The sequence below is a fragment of the Coccidioides immitis genome, assembly GCF_000149335.2.
Source record: "Coccidioides immitis RS genomic scaffold supercont3.4, whole genome shotgun sequence".
Classification (NCBI taxonomy): Eukaryota; Fungi; Ascomycota; class Eurotiomycetes; order Onygenales; family Onygenaceae; genus Coccidioides; species Coccidioides immitis.
In genome coordinates, this window is record NW_004504311.1 from 2,223,121 (window position 1) to 2,237,537 (window position 14,417).

The window sequence follows — 14,417 nt, forward strand, 5'->3', positions numbered from 1 at the left end:
GTTGCTGAGGAGCGGTGAGAAGGAGCTGGAGAGCCGACGGAAATTAGTGAAATCTGCAGCAGGATCTGGCTGGGGCCTGGCTGGACTGGGGTTCTCGAAACAAATGCGATAGCAGAGACAAAAAGAAGGTTGTGTTTCTCTTACCTCTGTTGAGTTCTTTTGGGAGAGTTTGGAGGTTGGTTTGGCAGTGCGAAAAAAAAGGGTTCACTGGACAAATCACCGGGGTGGCGTGGAAATAAAGACCGCCCACACCGCCGCGCGCGCCACCTCCAGCCGACTTGCGCCGTCCCGGTGCGTGGCTGCTGCCTACTGTGCCGTGTACGGAGTCACCGCTGCAAACCTGCTTTGGGTGTTGCTGCTCCAACCCGTGGTTACATGGGCGTCGAGAAGACGACTCGCTCGCGGAACCTTAACAACTGCCTGCCGGTCGACAGCCTGCTTATTTGCCCTTTTGTTGATGTCATCCGGGAGGGTTCTGGATCTTCGATTCTAGATGCTGGTTTAGCCCACCGAGCCTGCCTGCCGGATGGCGCCGTCGCCCTACGTCTAGGAGTGTCGGAGCCTCGAGCACTCTTTGGAGCATATGCTCTGATGGCCCTGCGTTTCAAGCTCTCTCTTTTTCTGCTGCACGCTGCCTTGGAGAGCAACCGATGACTTCACACGAGGCTTGTTCCGTTAGCTCTCCTCCTCGTTCCCCCCTCTTCCCTATACTCTGCAAAAACCAAGCCTGGTCTGTAGCACGTTTATCTACAAGGCAGCTCTGGGTCACCAGAACCGCCTGTCAATGCACTGGATGCTTAAGGGGCGTTTTAGCTTTTTGACACATTTACGCTCTGACATGCTCGATGGCAAACCCTCTTTTTTTTTAGCTCACCTCTATATCACTGCGGTTGCCCTTCACTTCCGAGGTCATCTGCCAGACTGATATTAGGGCTGCCGTGTTTGCTGCTACTTCGTAGCGTTTGACAGCCGCGGTCATTTGTTCAGCACTGTTCAGATAAAAAAACGCTTGTTCGATTGCCTTGCAATGCTCGGAGATGCAACCATCCTGCATATGATGCGACAATGGGCCCAGCAAACATAGCCCGCTGGGAGTGCAGCTGCATTTTACGAGATGAGGGATATAAATATCCGAAGATACCTTCTGAAAAACTGCCCAAGTATTCTTCCACGTCGACCGTGTTGATTGTTTGATCTAATTCCTTTTTTTTGATGGCCCGTCTCCTCGATTGCACTCCACCTGAACCCCCTCAGACCGTTTAATTTAAGACACATTAGGGATATATGTCCGGGGGCGCAACACCCTGGATACCAGCACTTGTAAACAAACCGCCTTGATCTGCATGAGAGCGAGGGAGGACAATGTTCGCTGAACGCTCTCGTCAACCACCCGATCCTACCGGGTGGAGAGGCCGGCTAGGGTTTCCACTGATCTTTTCCAGGCCCAACAACCGCACCGCCGGAAGAAACTACCCGTATCGACACTACGGCCCTGGGTTTCACAGCGGAGAGAATCTTCTCCTGCAGGAACAAGGTCGACGAGCACAGCAATCCCGATGCACCGGCGTCCAGGCAGGTTGCTATTGCTCCCATTGCTACGGCGTTCCCCAGCACCAAGTTCACGATGGGCGTCATGGGATTATAGCCCCCGGCCACATCCATCACCACCAAAATGTGCATGACTTGGTCCCTCGTCCTCCTCCGGCAAGGACAAACCCTACCAGTCCCCATTCCATGCATCGTCATCGCTCGTTGCCAGGATTCCGCCAGGTACCCGAACCAATATATCCAAGGATACCAGCCGGACGGCGCGAGCCTGTGTTCATACCCACACCACACCTTCGCACTCAGCAAGCTCCAAGATCATCACGATACGATAGCTCGGATGATGAGCCACTTATGAGATGGAACGTGCTCGGCTTCGATGACTCGTGTTGCAGCTCAGACGATGAATCGAGCCTCAGCAGGACCCGCCGCCAGCGGTCATCCTCTCTGTCTTCCGATGGCTCATCTACTGCCTCGGGAGGATGGTCGATGCTTACCCCATACCATTCCCAGAGGAGATTTTCAGATTGGGATGATTCCGCTTCTTGGTCAAGGGAAAGGGGCAATTCGTGGTGGTTCACCCCTAGGTGGCGAACTTGATGCTACGAGTTTTGATTCACAGTCTGAGAAACTTTCACCGCCTATGACTGCTACGTATATGTACAGATTCATTCGTTGTGTTAAGGGAAGTTTTGTCGTCACACTTCTCAGACCATCGTTTATAGCATTACGAAAGGTAGCCGGAGGCAAAGCGTGTGTTGTCTTATTCTTGGCTTGGCTTCTTGTTCATGATGTATCAAAAGGGATATGTGGGTGAGAAAGAGTAGTAAATCTTGAAAATGTCCCTTTATATACGAGGCTCGAAACATTCTGAATGACGTCGATTAGTTCCTAGTCAACGAGCAAACAAACCAGCATCCCAGTTAAGTTTTACCATATTCGGGTAATCAATTTATCATCAGTTTATTCAAGCAAACAACTCTCCACTTTTTCTTTGATATTTTTATTTTATTTTTGGTAGTTTTTTATTTTTATTTTTAATATCGCTTTCTCTTTGTATTCACCCCCTCTTTGTTTGAACGTCAGTGATGCACCCATCTCCTTTGCCGACTTTTGCCCACGCTCGGCCCGGGCAAACAAGCAAAGGTTGGGGAAACTTAAGAAACCTCGGCTCATTGCCCGCCCGCGACGACATCAAACCACCGATATATCGACTTCACACACCATATATACAGCTTGAACAGCATGCAGAATCAAATCTCGCCCTTGAAAACAGCTGGTCTCGGCAGAAACTGACCTCCGTCGCCCACAGCCGAACGGGATCTTCATTTATCGGATTCGGTCCGTGGGAAAATAAATGTATGAGGAGGTTGCAGCGCGTCACATTTGTAAGCTAGTTAACTAACTAACTAGTCATCATGCCTGTTGTGGGGTCACTTCGGCGGCGGCGTTAGAACGACGCCTGGGAAAGCTGGCTGCTGGAGATCCCATGTTGCTGGTGTTAATGAGATAATTATTCAGAAGAGTGCATTTTGAAGCTTGCGGTTCAATCAGGAATTGAGCTCGATATTTAGCGTTAGAAGGAAGCAGTACGGAGTACAGGTACGTCGAGTTGACTTCTCGACAGTTGATTCCGTGCGGTGGCCGAGGGAATATGTAGTTCTGGGAGATCCGGTTATGCTGATTGATATCGAGTATATATAGAAAGTCTAAGCTCTAATCCTTGCCATTGAGCCTCGTCGGGACATTATAGGATATCATTAATATCTACTGAGTACTCTTCGCGAATTCTAAAGCAGCACCAACCATGCACGCCATCACCGTCTCCTCCACCGACGGCCAGCCGGGTAAGCCGGGCAAAGTCTACTACCCTCTCGCCCTTCGGGACATCCCCAAGCCCACGCCCCAAGGCACCGAGCTCCTCATCAAGATCACCGCCGCGGCTCTAAACCACAGAGACCTCTTCATCCGCCAGCACCTGTACCCGGGTGTTTCGTTCGACACCCCTCTCCTCGCGGACGGAGTGGGCGTCGTGGTCGCAGCCGGCCCACAAGTCCCAGAGCCACAATCCTGGATCGAAAAGCGAGTCATTCTGAACCCGGGCACAGGATGGAAAGATTCAGAGGACGGTCCAGAGTCGCCAACGGGATATGCCATCATGGGCGGAACGAAGGCTAATCCCAAGGGCACGTTGCAGGAATATGTCACTCTGGACGTGACGGAGGTTGAGCTAGCGCCCGAGCATCTGAGCGACGTCGAGGCCGCTGCTCTGCCCTTGACAGGCCTGACTGCCTGGCGTGCTCTCGTCACCAAAGCTGGCGATAAGAACTCCAAGGCCGGTGCGGCGGTTTTGATCACGGGGATCGGTGGTGGAGTCGCCCTGATGGCGTTGAGATTCGCAGTCGCCCGAGGCGCCGATGTCTACGTCACGAGCTCGAGCGAGGAGAAACTCAGACAAGCTACCGAGCTGGGTGCTCGCGGGGGGGTAAATTATAAGGAGGACGGATGGGACAAGAAACTGCTTGGCATGCTGCCGAAGGGGAAGAGGAACTTTGACGCCATAATCGACGGTGCGGGTGGAGACATTGTCGAGAAATCAGCCCGGCTGCTTAAGGTTAGTTTTTCTTTTCTTATGGGGATCTACTTCCCTTCGCAACCCAACACGGCATTAATCGCCCTCTGATCCGCTCACTGATTTGCCCTCCCTTCTTTATGATTACAGGCTGGAGGAGTTCTCTCCGTTTACGGCATGACGATCGCGCCGAAGATGCCTTTCTTCATGCAAGCCGTGCTTAAGAACATAGACGTCAAGGGCTCGACGATGGGCTCGAGAAAGGAATTTGAAGACATGGTCAACTTCGTCAAAGCGCATGGCATCAAGCCCATTGTGTGGCGCGTGGTGCAGGGTATCAACAACATCAAAGAGATCGATAGCCTATTTGACGACATGAAGCAGGGAAGCCAGTTTGGCAAATTGGTCATTCGGATCGCCAATGACGGCGTGTCCGACAGCAAGCTGTAAAGGCCGCATTGCGCTCATTTTCAAATCTTCTTTGGGGTCACGTAGTTACGGGGGAGTGAGTGGGTTTACTCCGTATCTTCGTTCGTTCGTTAAAGAGGTGAGTGGTAGTATCTATCATCTCTCTAAATCCCTCTGTATGCTCTTACCTGTCCAGTTGAAACTGGAATCCGCCGGGGGGATCTACGGAATTCCACGATCCTAGAGCTCGAGCCTCCCTCGCTTTGCTAACTCCTGGCCAGTTGCTTTCTCGCCGTAATCTCCTTGGAACCATAGCTTTTGACACCTGGACCAGGCTGGGGGGGTTGGGTTGGGTTTCGAAATTGCGAAACAAATATTTAGTTGAAATTTGGATTTTCCAGGATGGGAGATCGGATTTCATTTGTTTTTTTATTCTCGGATTTCCAAGAAATCTTTGTCCGGTTCTCCCCAAGCGAATGAGACGAGATCAGAAAGGGAAAAATGCAACGTCAACCCTGTGCAATTCGTGTAGCTATGTCCTCTACGAGTTGTACATAATGTAGGACGCATGGGGGATCTGGACAAGGTATCCTAGAGAACAGTCGAAATGAGAGTCGCTTGTTTTTGGCGGAAAAGCAGGGCAGCTGCTGCTCCATCCCAAGCTCCGGGCGCGCTTTTGAAGTCATGGGACTGATAAGGAAGTAAGATCGTCACCAGGAAAATTAAACTTCTGTCAAAATATGCAAATAATCCAGAGGAAAAATAAAGTATGTAAAGAAAATAAGGAAAAAGAAAATTTCCTGGGGGGATCGTTTGATCTTCAAGGGCCAGGGGGCCCCCGCTATTGAGCACCAGGTCCTGCGTTAAGCCGGGAGCCCAAGCGCAAAGCCAACCCTGGCATGTTCATAACATTGGGAGTAATTACACCACACAAAAGCTTTGCATTGCTCCTCTAAGATGAAACGACGATGAAGGGGGAAGCCTGAAAAGAAGAAAAAAGCAAAGAAAGAGAGCTCTCCCCCCCTTTTCTTTTTTTCTTTTGGAGCTTTCAAACCAATCTCCACAATGCCAGGCATGCTGGAATCAACAAATCAGGCACTTCGTGCTTCTTGTTGTGGAGATGGAAGTTCATCGAAGCTTGACTCGGAGCTCCAAGAAGACTTTGCTAGCAATTGACGTTTCATTCTCCCCTCGCCCCTAGCTAGGGATGAAGGAGCTTGAACCAAAGCTACGAGGGACTGCGGCAGGCTTCTTGAAACTCGCGCCAGAGCACTCGGCTCCACAGACGCAAGATTTCGGGGTTTGAGTGATGTGCGAGCAAGGTCTTCTGGCACCTGAACTGAGCGCCCATCACGTTTCGCACGGGGATGGATGTGCAGCGCTCTTGACTGAAAATTCGAAAACTTGGTTTCAATATTCATTTTCTCCTTCTTTTACCCCCTTAACTCCGTACCTAGCGCGGGAGGGAGAAGGGGATCCTCGTCGTTCGCCGGCTCCCTCGTTTCATGTCGAGTTCGTGCGGAAAGCTAAAGACGTCACCTGACGCATGTTAGAACTTTCACGTTTTTGGCAAACACAGGAGCCAAAAGAAGGAGAGAAAAAGGCCCTAAAAATAGGACTAGTGCAGGATGCTAAGGATGGGATAGGCTGCTACGGGGAACAGAGCACCACGAAAAAACAAAAAAAAGAGGGAAAAAAAAAAGAGGGAAAAACGCCTCTGGCATTGACATCCATCTCTTCGCTGTCGTGTTATGTAGCATCGAACCAAACGGGCTTGAGGAAACTTTCCCATAAACACGTGTGTGGGAGTTGCATCCAGTTGGAAACAGGGCCGACAAAGGGCCTCCCGTTATTATTCTTTGGTCATCCGCTCAAATCTCGGATTTTTTTTCAGCGGAACCAGAGTTGAGCTTGATGGGCTGAGTAGTTTTTTAGGAGCAAACTTTGTTCAGCAGACACAAAACGGCCGGCTGACTCGAAACAGATACGGTGTGAAGAAGTTTAGTCGTGTATTTGTGCATCATGTGTGGATAAGGGGAATGAAGCCATCAGGAACGCCAGACGATGCTCCCATGGAATCCTTTTGCCGAGTTGTACCCGCCTGTGATCTCTCTTCACAAGATTCCAGAGGGAGAGTTTATTTTTTATTTTATTTACCTTATTTTACCTTTTTTTTTTCCCGGGTCCAATTGGCGTTGGAAAAAAGAAGGGGAAAAAAAGAATAAGAAAAAGAAAGGAAGAGATTCTACCTTTGGGGGTTCATATTCCACAACAAATCCCCCCCAACAAGCTAGCAGCTTCGAGCAAAGTTTCGCGCAAAGCTGGAACGGAGCGCCCGGTTGTCATCATGGTAATTGAGCCATCCTTACTCCTTTTCCCCGAAAATGGGTCGAGAGAGTGGAAGGCCCTGCTACATCTCAAGCGTCCTGCAGTGAAACGTCGATGGCCCATCTGGCTTGCCTCTGGTCTCTCCGCTGGAGCAGCAAGTGTCCGTCCAATGGGGATCGAGGAGCCAGCTAGATGTCAATTTTTGCAGGTTCTTTTTTACTGTTACTATGGAGAGCTACTAGCTGTGAGGATCCTCTACCGTCGCTCATGGCCTGTCTGCGCCGCCTCGCGCGGAAACGCGGGCGTTGGATCAGGTTCAAGGATGGTCCGCGGCCCCTGGACAATTCCAAACTTGAAAAGTCGATCATCGGGGCGGCTCTTACGTAGTGGAATGATGTGAGAAGTCAAAGGTTCGGAGGGCAGAAAAAGAAGCGATCGTTAGGGCGTGGGTGATGGATCCTTCGGGAATCGGAGAGGCAAAGAGTGGTTCGAGTTTACTCCGGAAAAGCCTAACTCTTTAGGCTGTGTTCTAAATATAGATGTTTACTCCGTAGTCAGGTAACTAACCAGGTGGTGAGTTTAGGTAAAAAGAACCTCAACAGGAATCGTTCTCGTGTGGGGGTTGGTAAGGAAGGGCTGCGTTACGTCGCTGGTCCCGCTGGCCGGTTGGCTGGCTGGCTGGCTGGCTGCCGTTGAAAGATTCGCCATCCAACGGCGAGCAGCGATATGGAGAGGGCGCGCTGCTCACTGGCGACGTGCTGGCTCGTTCGGCACCATCGCTTGTCGGGAGGGTGAGGATCGGTGCGAGCGCGAGAGAGTTTCGCATGGAAGAGCCCTGTAGAGCGGCCCCTCGCGAGGCAAGAATTGGCGACTTTGAGGGTTACCGGATCAGGCATAACTCAATACGGGCCGCATTACCTGGTACCTTGGGACCTCTCTCCGTACGGGCTAGTATGTATCTGATTGGAGGTACCGGCTGCTTTTCCGTATCGATGCTTGGGACAGCGCAGGAAACAACTCAACGTGCACCTCTGCCAGAGAGAAAGAATCGCCAAGGCTGCCAGTCGAGGGGAGGGGAGGGGGGAAAGGAACAGTTGTGTATGCACTCTGTACGGGGTCCTGTATCGGAGGGCGAGGCAGTGCACCGTGCTAGGATGGGAGGTTTTTGCTTGATTCTGGGCTTTCTCTTTTTTTTTTTTTTTTTAAAGCACCGTCGCAGCTTGACTGGAGTCAATGCTTCGAATGTCAAAGCGACACGACCGACAGCTTTGGTTTCCAGAGCTCGGAAGGGGGGGGGGAAGAGCTTGTTCTTGACGGGCTATCTTGCGGTGCTCAACCTGGGACACGCTACGGCCAGCTAGCTGGTCCTGTGAATTATTTGATCGGTCGTTAGTGGTTTCGTATCGAAGATCCGACAACACAAAAAAAGGTAGATAAAAAAAAAAAAAAATAAAAAATAAAAAAAAAAAAATGAAAAGGGCGCTCCCCAGTCAGAATCTAGCGCGAATGCGCCGTACAGCGAGGACACTCGCCAAAAACTCTGGGTGTCGTCGTAACTCTGAAGCCGCGAGAAGAGTGCTACGATAAAACAATGTCCGAAAAAAGTTTCCCCAGACATGACCGCTCAAACCAAACGCCGCACTGCCTCTAGAATAGACCCGATAGTTTTCTTTTTCCTTTCTCTTCCTTCCTAGTATTCTTTTTTTTTACTTTCGATATTTTTGATATCGGGTGGACCGTGATGAGGGATCCCGTACCGGGGTCGGTTTCTGCGTGCTTCCCACGGTAATAAACCAAGCCGCTTACTTAATGGATCTAAAAGCGACCTGGTGTTACGGTACCAGCACACAAGCTGTAAGATTCCGTGCGCCGAAAATTTGAAATCGCCAGGCGATGAGCTGCAGCCGTCATCGGTAGGCGCGGGCGTGGGGCATCGACAGGCGAGGGACGGGGTTGCGTAATGTACTGTAACGCGGATATGGATGTTTGGACCGGAGCGGGTCTGGGAGCGGGCGGTGATTGGTGGGGCGCACCACACAACCGTCTTCTTTCGGCCATGTGGTTTGCTTGGTTTGAGTGGTCCGGTAACCGTATTTCGCCAGATGTCGGCTGTCGAGTTTCCCTGGTCAGCGGCTGCCCACCCCGGTCGCCCAGCGAGAGTTGTCACGTTTCGTTGGAGAGTTTGAAGCTGCCCATTTCTGGCTTGTGGCGGGGGTGACTGTAGCATTCCAGAAAATACCTCCAGGCCCGATATGCTCGTCATAACATAATATCACCACCAGCACCCTCCAACTTCCTCCCTCCTACTCTTCCTCCTCCTCCTCCTCCTCTTCTCCTCTTCTCTTTTTTTTTTTTCCCTCTTCTCCTCCACCTCTTCTTTTTCCCCTCTCCCGCCCCCATCCCTCACCTCGACCATGGCGCTCTGACCCAAATCCATCGCTCCCCATCGTTTGTCCCTTCGTTCAGTTCCCTCCAGAACTACACACTCGCTTTTCGACGAATTTACGTTCGCTACATGCTTTAAGGTGCTTTTTCGGACGACGGCTGAAATATAATCTACATATACAAAACCCCCTTAGTACATAATATCCTATCTCTTAATCCGTGGCTATCGATTTTTCAAATCGCTGGGGAATTCACATTCGCTCTCCCATCCATCTCTCAACACACTCTACTTCCCACAGAAGGTCTCTTTTCTTCCTTCACTTTTTTAAACTAGGCTCCGAGGGAGACCTTTTTTCCCCCCCCTTTGGGCGACAGAACAGAATACAGTATATACCTCTTGAGGGAAGGAAAAAAGAAAATCATATACTCTTAAGCAAAAAGAGAGAGAATTGAAAAAAAAAAAAAAATAAAGGGAAAAAAAAAAGAAAAAAAAAAAAAAAAAGAGGGATCAAGAAAGAGGTCCATACGAAATTCATTCCATTGAAGCAGGACACCGGCACATTCCATTGCTGTGCTCAAAGCAACTCGACAATCCATCCCGCGTGCTGTACCGTTCCGTCGGTTGATCGAGTATCTGCAAGGCGCACGCAGACCCAACACCACGAGGAAAATCCCTATCTGCGCTGCGTCAAGGACCAATTTTCTTGTGGGCGTGTCCACGGACATTTTCTTTTCCGCATTCCGTTCGCAAAAAGGATTAGTCCCTTGAATCTTCCTTTGCGTTTTCTTGGGACCTTTCATCTCTGAAAGAGCGGCATCCTACCGGGGCGTATCAACCACTAGCCAAAGTGGATTCCACACTGTCAAAGGCGACCGGGCCAAGGTAAGCAACGACGCGTTCCTACCTTGCTATCTTTAAGCTGCAGGTCAAGAGGCTATTTGGGCATCTTCTGCTTCTCATTGGTTCGTAGCCACAATGGTTATCGGGTACCATGGTTCATGTCTCTTTCTTGTTGGATGTCAACCTGTCTATAGACTAACGAACGTTTTCTTTCAGAACATCATCACAGCTCTAGTTGAGTTTCCAGCGCATATCTGCGTCGGGCGACATTTGGTTTTTTTTAAGCTATACTTTGTTTTATTCACTCGGTAAGTCTGCCAATACGATGATGCCGCCAGCCGATTGTCAAACTCCCAATGCTGACCATTGACCCAGCTTTTGTCGTACATTTTGCTCTCAATTCTCACAATCACACACTGCAAGCGGCTTTGCACTCGAAGCGTGGTTTGCGATTGAAGGAAGCCAACGATCGACATATTGGCTGTGGCACGATCAGCAACCACATATTTTATTTGACTTATCGTGTACTCCCTGGATGTTAACTCGCCGCCCTTTCTGTGGTTTGTGTGATTTTGAGACTCATTGACAGTCTCTTTCTGTCGCTCGCTTTTGGCTCGAAGTGCAATTAAGCGCTTCCGAGACATATCCAGTTTTTTTTTTTTTTTTTTTTGCGAGATCAGTCAGATCTCAGTCACTCGCTTACTAAACCAAATCCGTTCTTGCTGCATCTTTTGCAGCACCGTCACCCTGGCGTATTCAAAGGGACTCACTACCCAGGTAAGATTCTGGTTCCTTATCTTTTCCCTATGCGGATTACCGGAAACATATCGGAAATATCCGTGTTGAACGTGTAGTGGCTCGGTACGGAGTACTGATATCGTTGATCTAGTTCGATCTGGACTTCCAGTCGCCTTTGATATTTGACGAATCAGTCGACTTTTCAGATCCGGAGGACTCAAGATTTGCAGGAACATTCTCAGACGGCCTTTGGGCCAAGACTGGAGGCCCGATGTCCATGTCGACTTACGAGAAGTGCCAACCAACCGATCTTTTAGGTTAGTATATCTCCAATCAATACGACCGAGTTTGGATATGCAAGGTCACACACAGTAGATTAATAACTGACATTGGCTCTTCTAGACTATGATGGAACGACAGGAGCTCTCTATCAAGGCGCGTTGCCGGCATATGCCCAAGCGCCATACTCTGGGCAACTTTTCACTCCCGTTCTTGAAAGTCATCCCGTTTCAGACGATGAAAGTATCCACTATGTAGGTAATAGAGGATATGCCGGCTCCCCCTTTGATTTCCCGCGCTCTCCGAGCTTAGAGGCGTCCACACGGCCACCACCTGAAGTTGTTAGCTTCGACCCAGCCAATGGGGCGGAAGGCACAAAATTGACAGTCCAAATACAGTCAACTTTGGACATTATCAACCCGGTTCCGTGGTCGTTTACTTTGATATTTGGATCCTCACGCTGTGAATGCTCTGTGGCCCTTGTAGGTGTCCAGAAAGTTCTGTTCCAATACGCCCTTACAGTCGATGTACCACCGTTCTCCTCAACAGAATCGCCTTCTTCTTCAGCCCCTGTTCAGTTAGTAATGGAGGACCCTGAGGGACCCACAACTCACATGGTGCAAATCGGTGCCTTTAGTTATGAACAGTCCGTTCAAGCTGTTTCTCCAGGGTCTCGGAAGAGAAAGATGTCTTGCGGCTCAGATGACATTTCCTCCTCGAACTCGGCGCCAGTGAAACACTTGAGAACCAAAGATAGCCCAAGAAGTTCAGTCTACGCCGAAAGTAGTTTGTCAGCATCCCCATACTCGGCCTATCTTCCTACTCCGGCATCGATGACTGGCTATCCTGCCAACGGCCAGCGCGTTCCTTCGCCGCTTCCCCCAACGCAGCTAGATGTATATGCCAACGTTTCTCAATCTAGAATCAAAGCCCCATCCCCCCTGGCGTCATCTTGGAGCCCAGCCTTTCCAGACAACACCATTGCAGACTTCAACCCTCGATATAATATGACGCCGCTGTCTCAAACCACGGAATTGCCTCTCTCTGTTAGGACTGGTCAAAACCCGACTCTCATCCGAACTTCTACAATTCAACAATCGCTCGCAGGTTCCGGAGCAGTATCTCAAAACCAGTCTTTTAACCCTTATGCGATGTATCCCACAAAGGCAGTCCTCAAGCTGAATGGCGACCTTGACTCCATGGCAGATAACTGGTCGAAAGATGAACAGGAAGTTCAAAGACGACTTGTACAATTCACGCGTCATCAAACTGGCAGCAGTATCCATGCGGATTTCGCTCCCGTAGCGCCTGCTGATCGTGCTCCCAACAGTATCTGTATCAGCTGCATTTACTGGGCTGGCAAGAAAGAGTGCTATGTGACCAGCGTTGACACCATCTACCTGCTTGAATCGCTTGTCGGAGTTAGATTTACCGTGGAAGAGAAGAACCGGATTCGCAGGAATCTTGAGGGTTTCCGCCCGTTGACCGTTTCCAAGGCAAAAGCGGAGAGCGAAGAGTTCTTCAAAGTCATCATGGGCTTCCCGAACCCGAAACCGCGAAATATTGAGAAGGACGTCAAGGTGTTTCCATGGAGAATTCTGGCTCATGCATTGAAGAAGATTATTGGAAAATACGTAAGTCTATCACTCGCCTCCCTCTTTTAGATTCTGCGGTCAGCCAGATGCTAAATCGCCTTCCTACAGTCTGCCAGTTACTCTTCAACAGCAGGAACTCTTCAAGCGCCCCTGGCTTCAAACTATCCCGTCAATGTCAATGTTAACGGCCAGTTGGACTATCCTGCCGGATCTTCACAGCGTATTGTCGACGTCTCTAGTGCTCTAGGTGTACCTCCACAGTTCCGCGCTCAGGTTTATGGCAACAATCAAATGGCGGTAGCCCCACCAATGCGTGCTGTTGTGCCTTCCATCGACAATCAACACGCGGCCTATCAGTTCCATCGCGCCCAGCAACAACAAGTGTCGTCGCCAGCCTTGATCCCGCGTCACGGTTCCTTTGATTTCAACAACTTCGTCACCACTAGCCCTTCGTCCACTCACCCGGCCCCTCAAGACCTGCCGTACTCCTATTCTGGAAACTTTACAGCTGTTGGCCGAGGCGCCAGTCACTCGTCCTACCCTCCCAGTCATCCAGGCGGCGGTGTCTAAGAGAGTTACTTTTTCGATAGTCATCAATTCACCTTAAGTCACGCTGTGCGCCGCCAGACCACTTCTTGACGTCGACCTCGCTCCCCCTATTTCTTGATCCTACCCCGTACCTCGTTTCCGCCGTCTTTCGAATCACCGTAATTGTTCTAATTCGATAATTTTTTGTATTGCATAGCGGTTTGTATTTTGTTTCCCCCTTTTTATGCGAGCGATTTCATCTTTGGAAGATGCTGGTCCCGTGAGTCGCTCCTTTTACACCTCCGATGCACTGATACAATAATGGTCACGAATTTCCTTCTGCCACTCCTTTGACGACCTGTCAGAAACAAGCGCGGCGTTGGTTGGTCTTTTTTTTTTTTTTGCTTTCACAGATGATTCCCCCCTGGTCATGTCTCACTCCTTTATGTCGATGACACAGGTGGACGGCGTCTTACTTATATCGCGGCTCTAATCCCTTTTTTGGAACCTCCCTTACACTAATCATCCTCTTTTCCCAAAGGCGTTTCTCTAATATCTCACCCGACGACTCTCCTTCGCCTTTGTTTTAATAGACGCCCCCTCTTGTTTATCAAAGCTTGTTTCTGGGTAGGTCCGGTTGACGCGCATTTATTTGCATTTGAAGGAAAACTGGGCACGGTCACTCCTTTTTGTCGAAATTTTTGCATGCTTTTTGGTTTAGCATCAGCCGCTCCTTTTTACACAGCATTGCATCGGATATGGGAACGGGACTATTTCTTGGCGTCCTGCACGGGAAAAAGTGGGGGGTTTTGTTTTGACTTGTTGCTTGTGTTTTGCGTGGGCTTTTTGATATTGGATGCTTTTGCGTTGTTTTTGATTTTCTTTTTTTTTTTTTGGATATTGGAGCTTGACTTGGTGATTTTGTTGCTGCGAGCCTGTCGCAAGGGATCCTAATACACCTTTTTCCGATCTTGGTTATTTTGGATGGAAATATAGCTGCTGGGAGTTATAATGGGCGCCGACTCAGATATCAGATAGTTTTTTGAATTCAATTCAATTGGTTCTTAGAATACGGAGTACTCCATATCATCTTCCAAATATTGTGCTCATTAACGGTTACGTGAGTACCCGTCTCGTGCGTTCCGTGGGTGGCGAAAATGAAAAACTCGGCTGCCCTCGAAGTGCGGAGTTTTTGCGT

General features: G+C 49.8%; 6 protein-coding genes across 6 annotated transcripts; 4 read left to right on the top strand and 2 right to left on the bottom strand.

Moving 5' to 3' along the window:
* The first annotated feature begins 554 nt into the window (after window positions 1-554).
* On the top strand, window positions 555-2,491 carry CIMG_05069 (uncharacterized protein). Its single transcript, XM_001245627.2, has one exon. It carries the CDS (start codon window positions 1,363-1,365, stop codon window positions 2,143-2,145), a length of 783 nt encoding a protein of 260 aa, XP_001245628.2. The 5' UTR covers window positions 555-1,362; the 3' UTR covers window positions 2,146-2,491.
* Window positions 2,492-3,290: 799 nt separating this feature from the next.
* CIMG_05070 (alcohol dehydrogenase) lies at window positions 3,291-5,160 on the top strand. The gene is made up of 3 exons (XM_001245628.2): window positions 3,291-4,159; window positions 4,268-4,664; window positions 4,807-5,160. The coding sequence occupies exons 1-2, from the start codon at window positions 3,353-3,355 to the stop codon at window positions 4,565-4,567; spliced, it is 1,107 nt and encodes a 368-aa protein (XP_001245629.1). The 5' UTR covers window positions 3,291-3,352; the 3' UTR covers window positions 4,568-4,664; window positions 4,807-5,160.
* Window positions 5,028-6,224, bottom strand: CIMG_05071 (uncharacterized protein). The gene has a single exon (XM_001245629.2). It carries the CDS (start codon window positions 5,944-5,946, stop codon window positions 5,617-5,619), a length of 330 nt encoding a protein of 109 aa, XP_001245630.1. The 5' UTR covers window positions 5,947-6,224; the 3' UTR covers window positions 5,028-5,616.
* A 648-nt stretch (window positions 6,225-6,872) lies between these two features.
* Window positions 6,873-7,816, top strand: CIMG_05072 (uncharacterized protein; the record flags this gene model as incomplete). Its single annotated transcript, XM_001245630.2, has 3 exons — window positions 6,873-7,249; window positions 7,445-7,644; window positions 7,695-7,816. 3 exons carry the CDS (start codon window positions 6,873-6,875, stop codon window positions 7,814-7,816), a joined length of 699 nt encoding a protein of 232 aa, XP_001245631.2.
* A 527-nt stretch (window positions 7,817-8,343) lies between these two features.
* Window positions 8,344-9,116, bottom strand: CIMG_13413 (uncharacterized protein; the record flags this gene model as incomplete). The annotated part of the gene is made up of 2 exons (XM_004446090.1): window positions 8,344-8,543; window positions 8,660-9,116. 2 exons carry the CDS (start codon window positions 9,114-9,116, stop codon window positions 8,344-8,346), a joined length of 657 nt encoding a protein of 218 aa, XP_004446147.1.
* Window positions 9,117-10,214: 1,098 nt separating this feature from the next.
* On the top strand, window positions 10,215-14,295 carry CIMG_05073 (transcriptional regulator Medusa; the record flags this gene model as incomplete). The annotated part of the gene is made up of 5 exons (XM_001245631.2): window positions 10,215-10,387; window positions 10,817-10,856; window positions 10,969-11,134; window positions 11,220-12,730; window positions 12,800-14,295. The coding sequence occupies 5 exons, from the start codon at window positions 10,215-10,217 to the stop codon at window positions 13,259-13,261; spliced, it is 2,352 nt and encodes a 783-aa protein (XP_001245632.2). The 3' UTR covers window positions 13,262-14,295.
* Window positions 14,296-14,417: the final 122 nt, after the last annotated feature.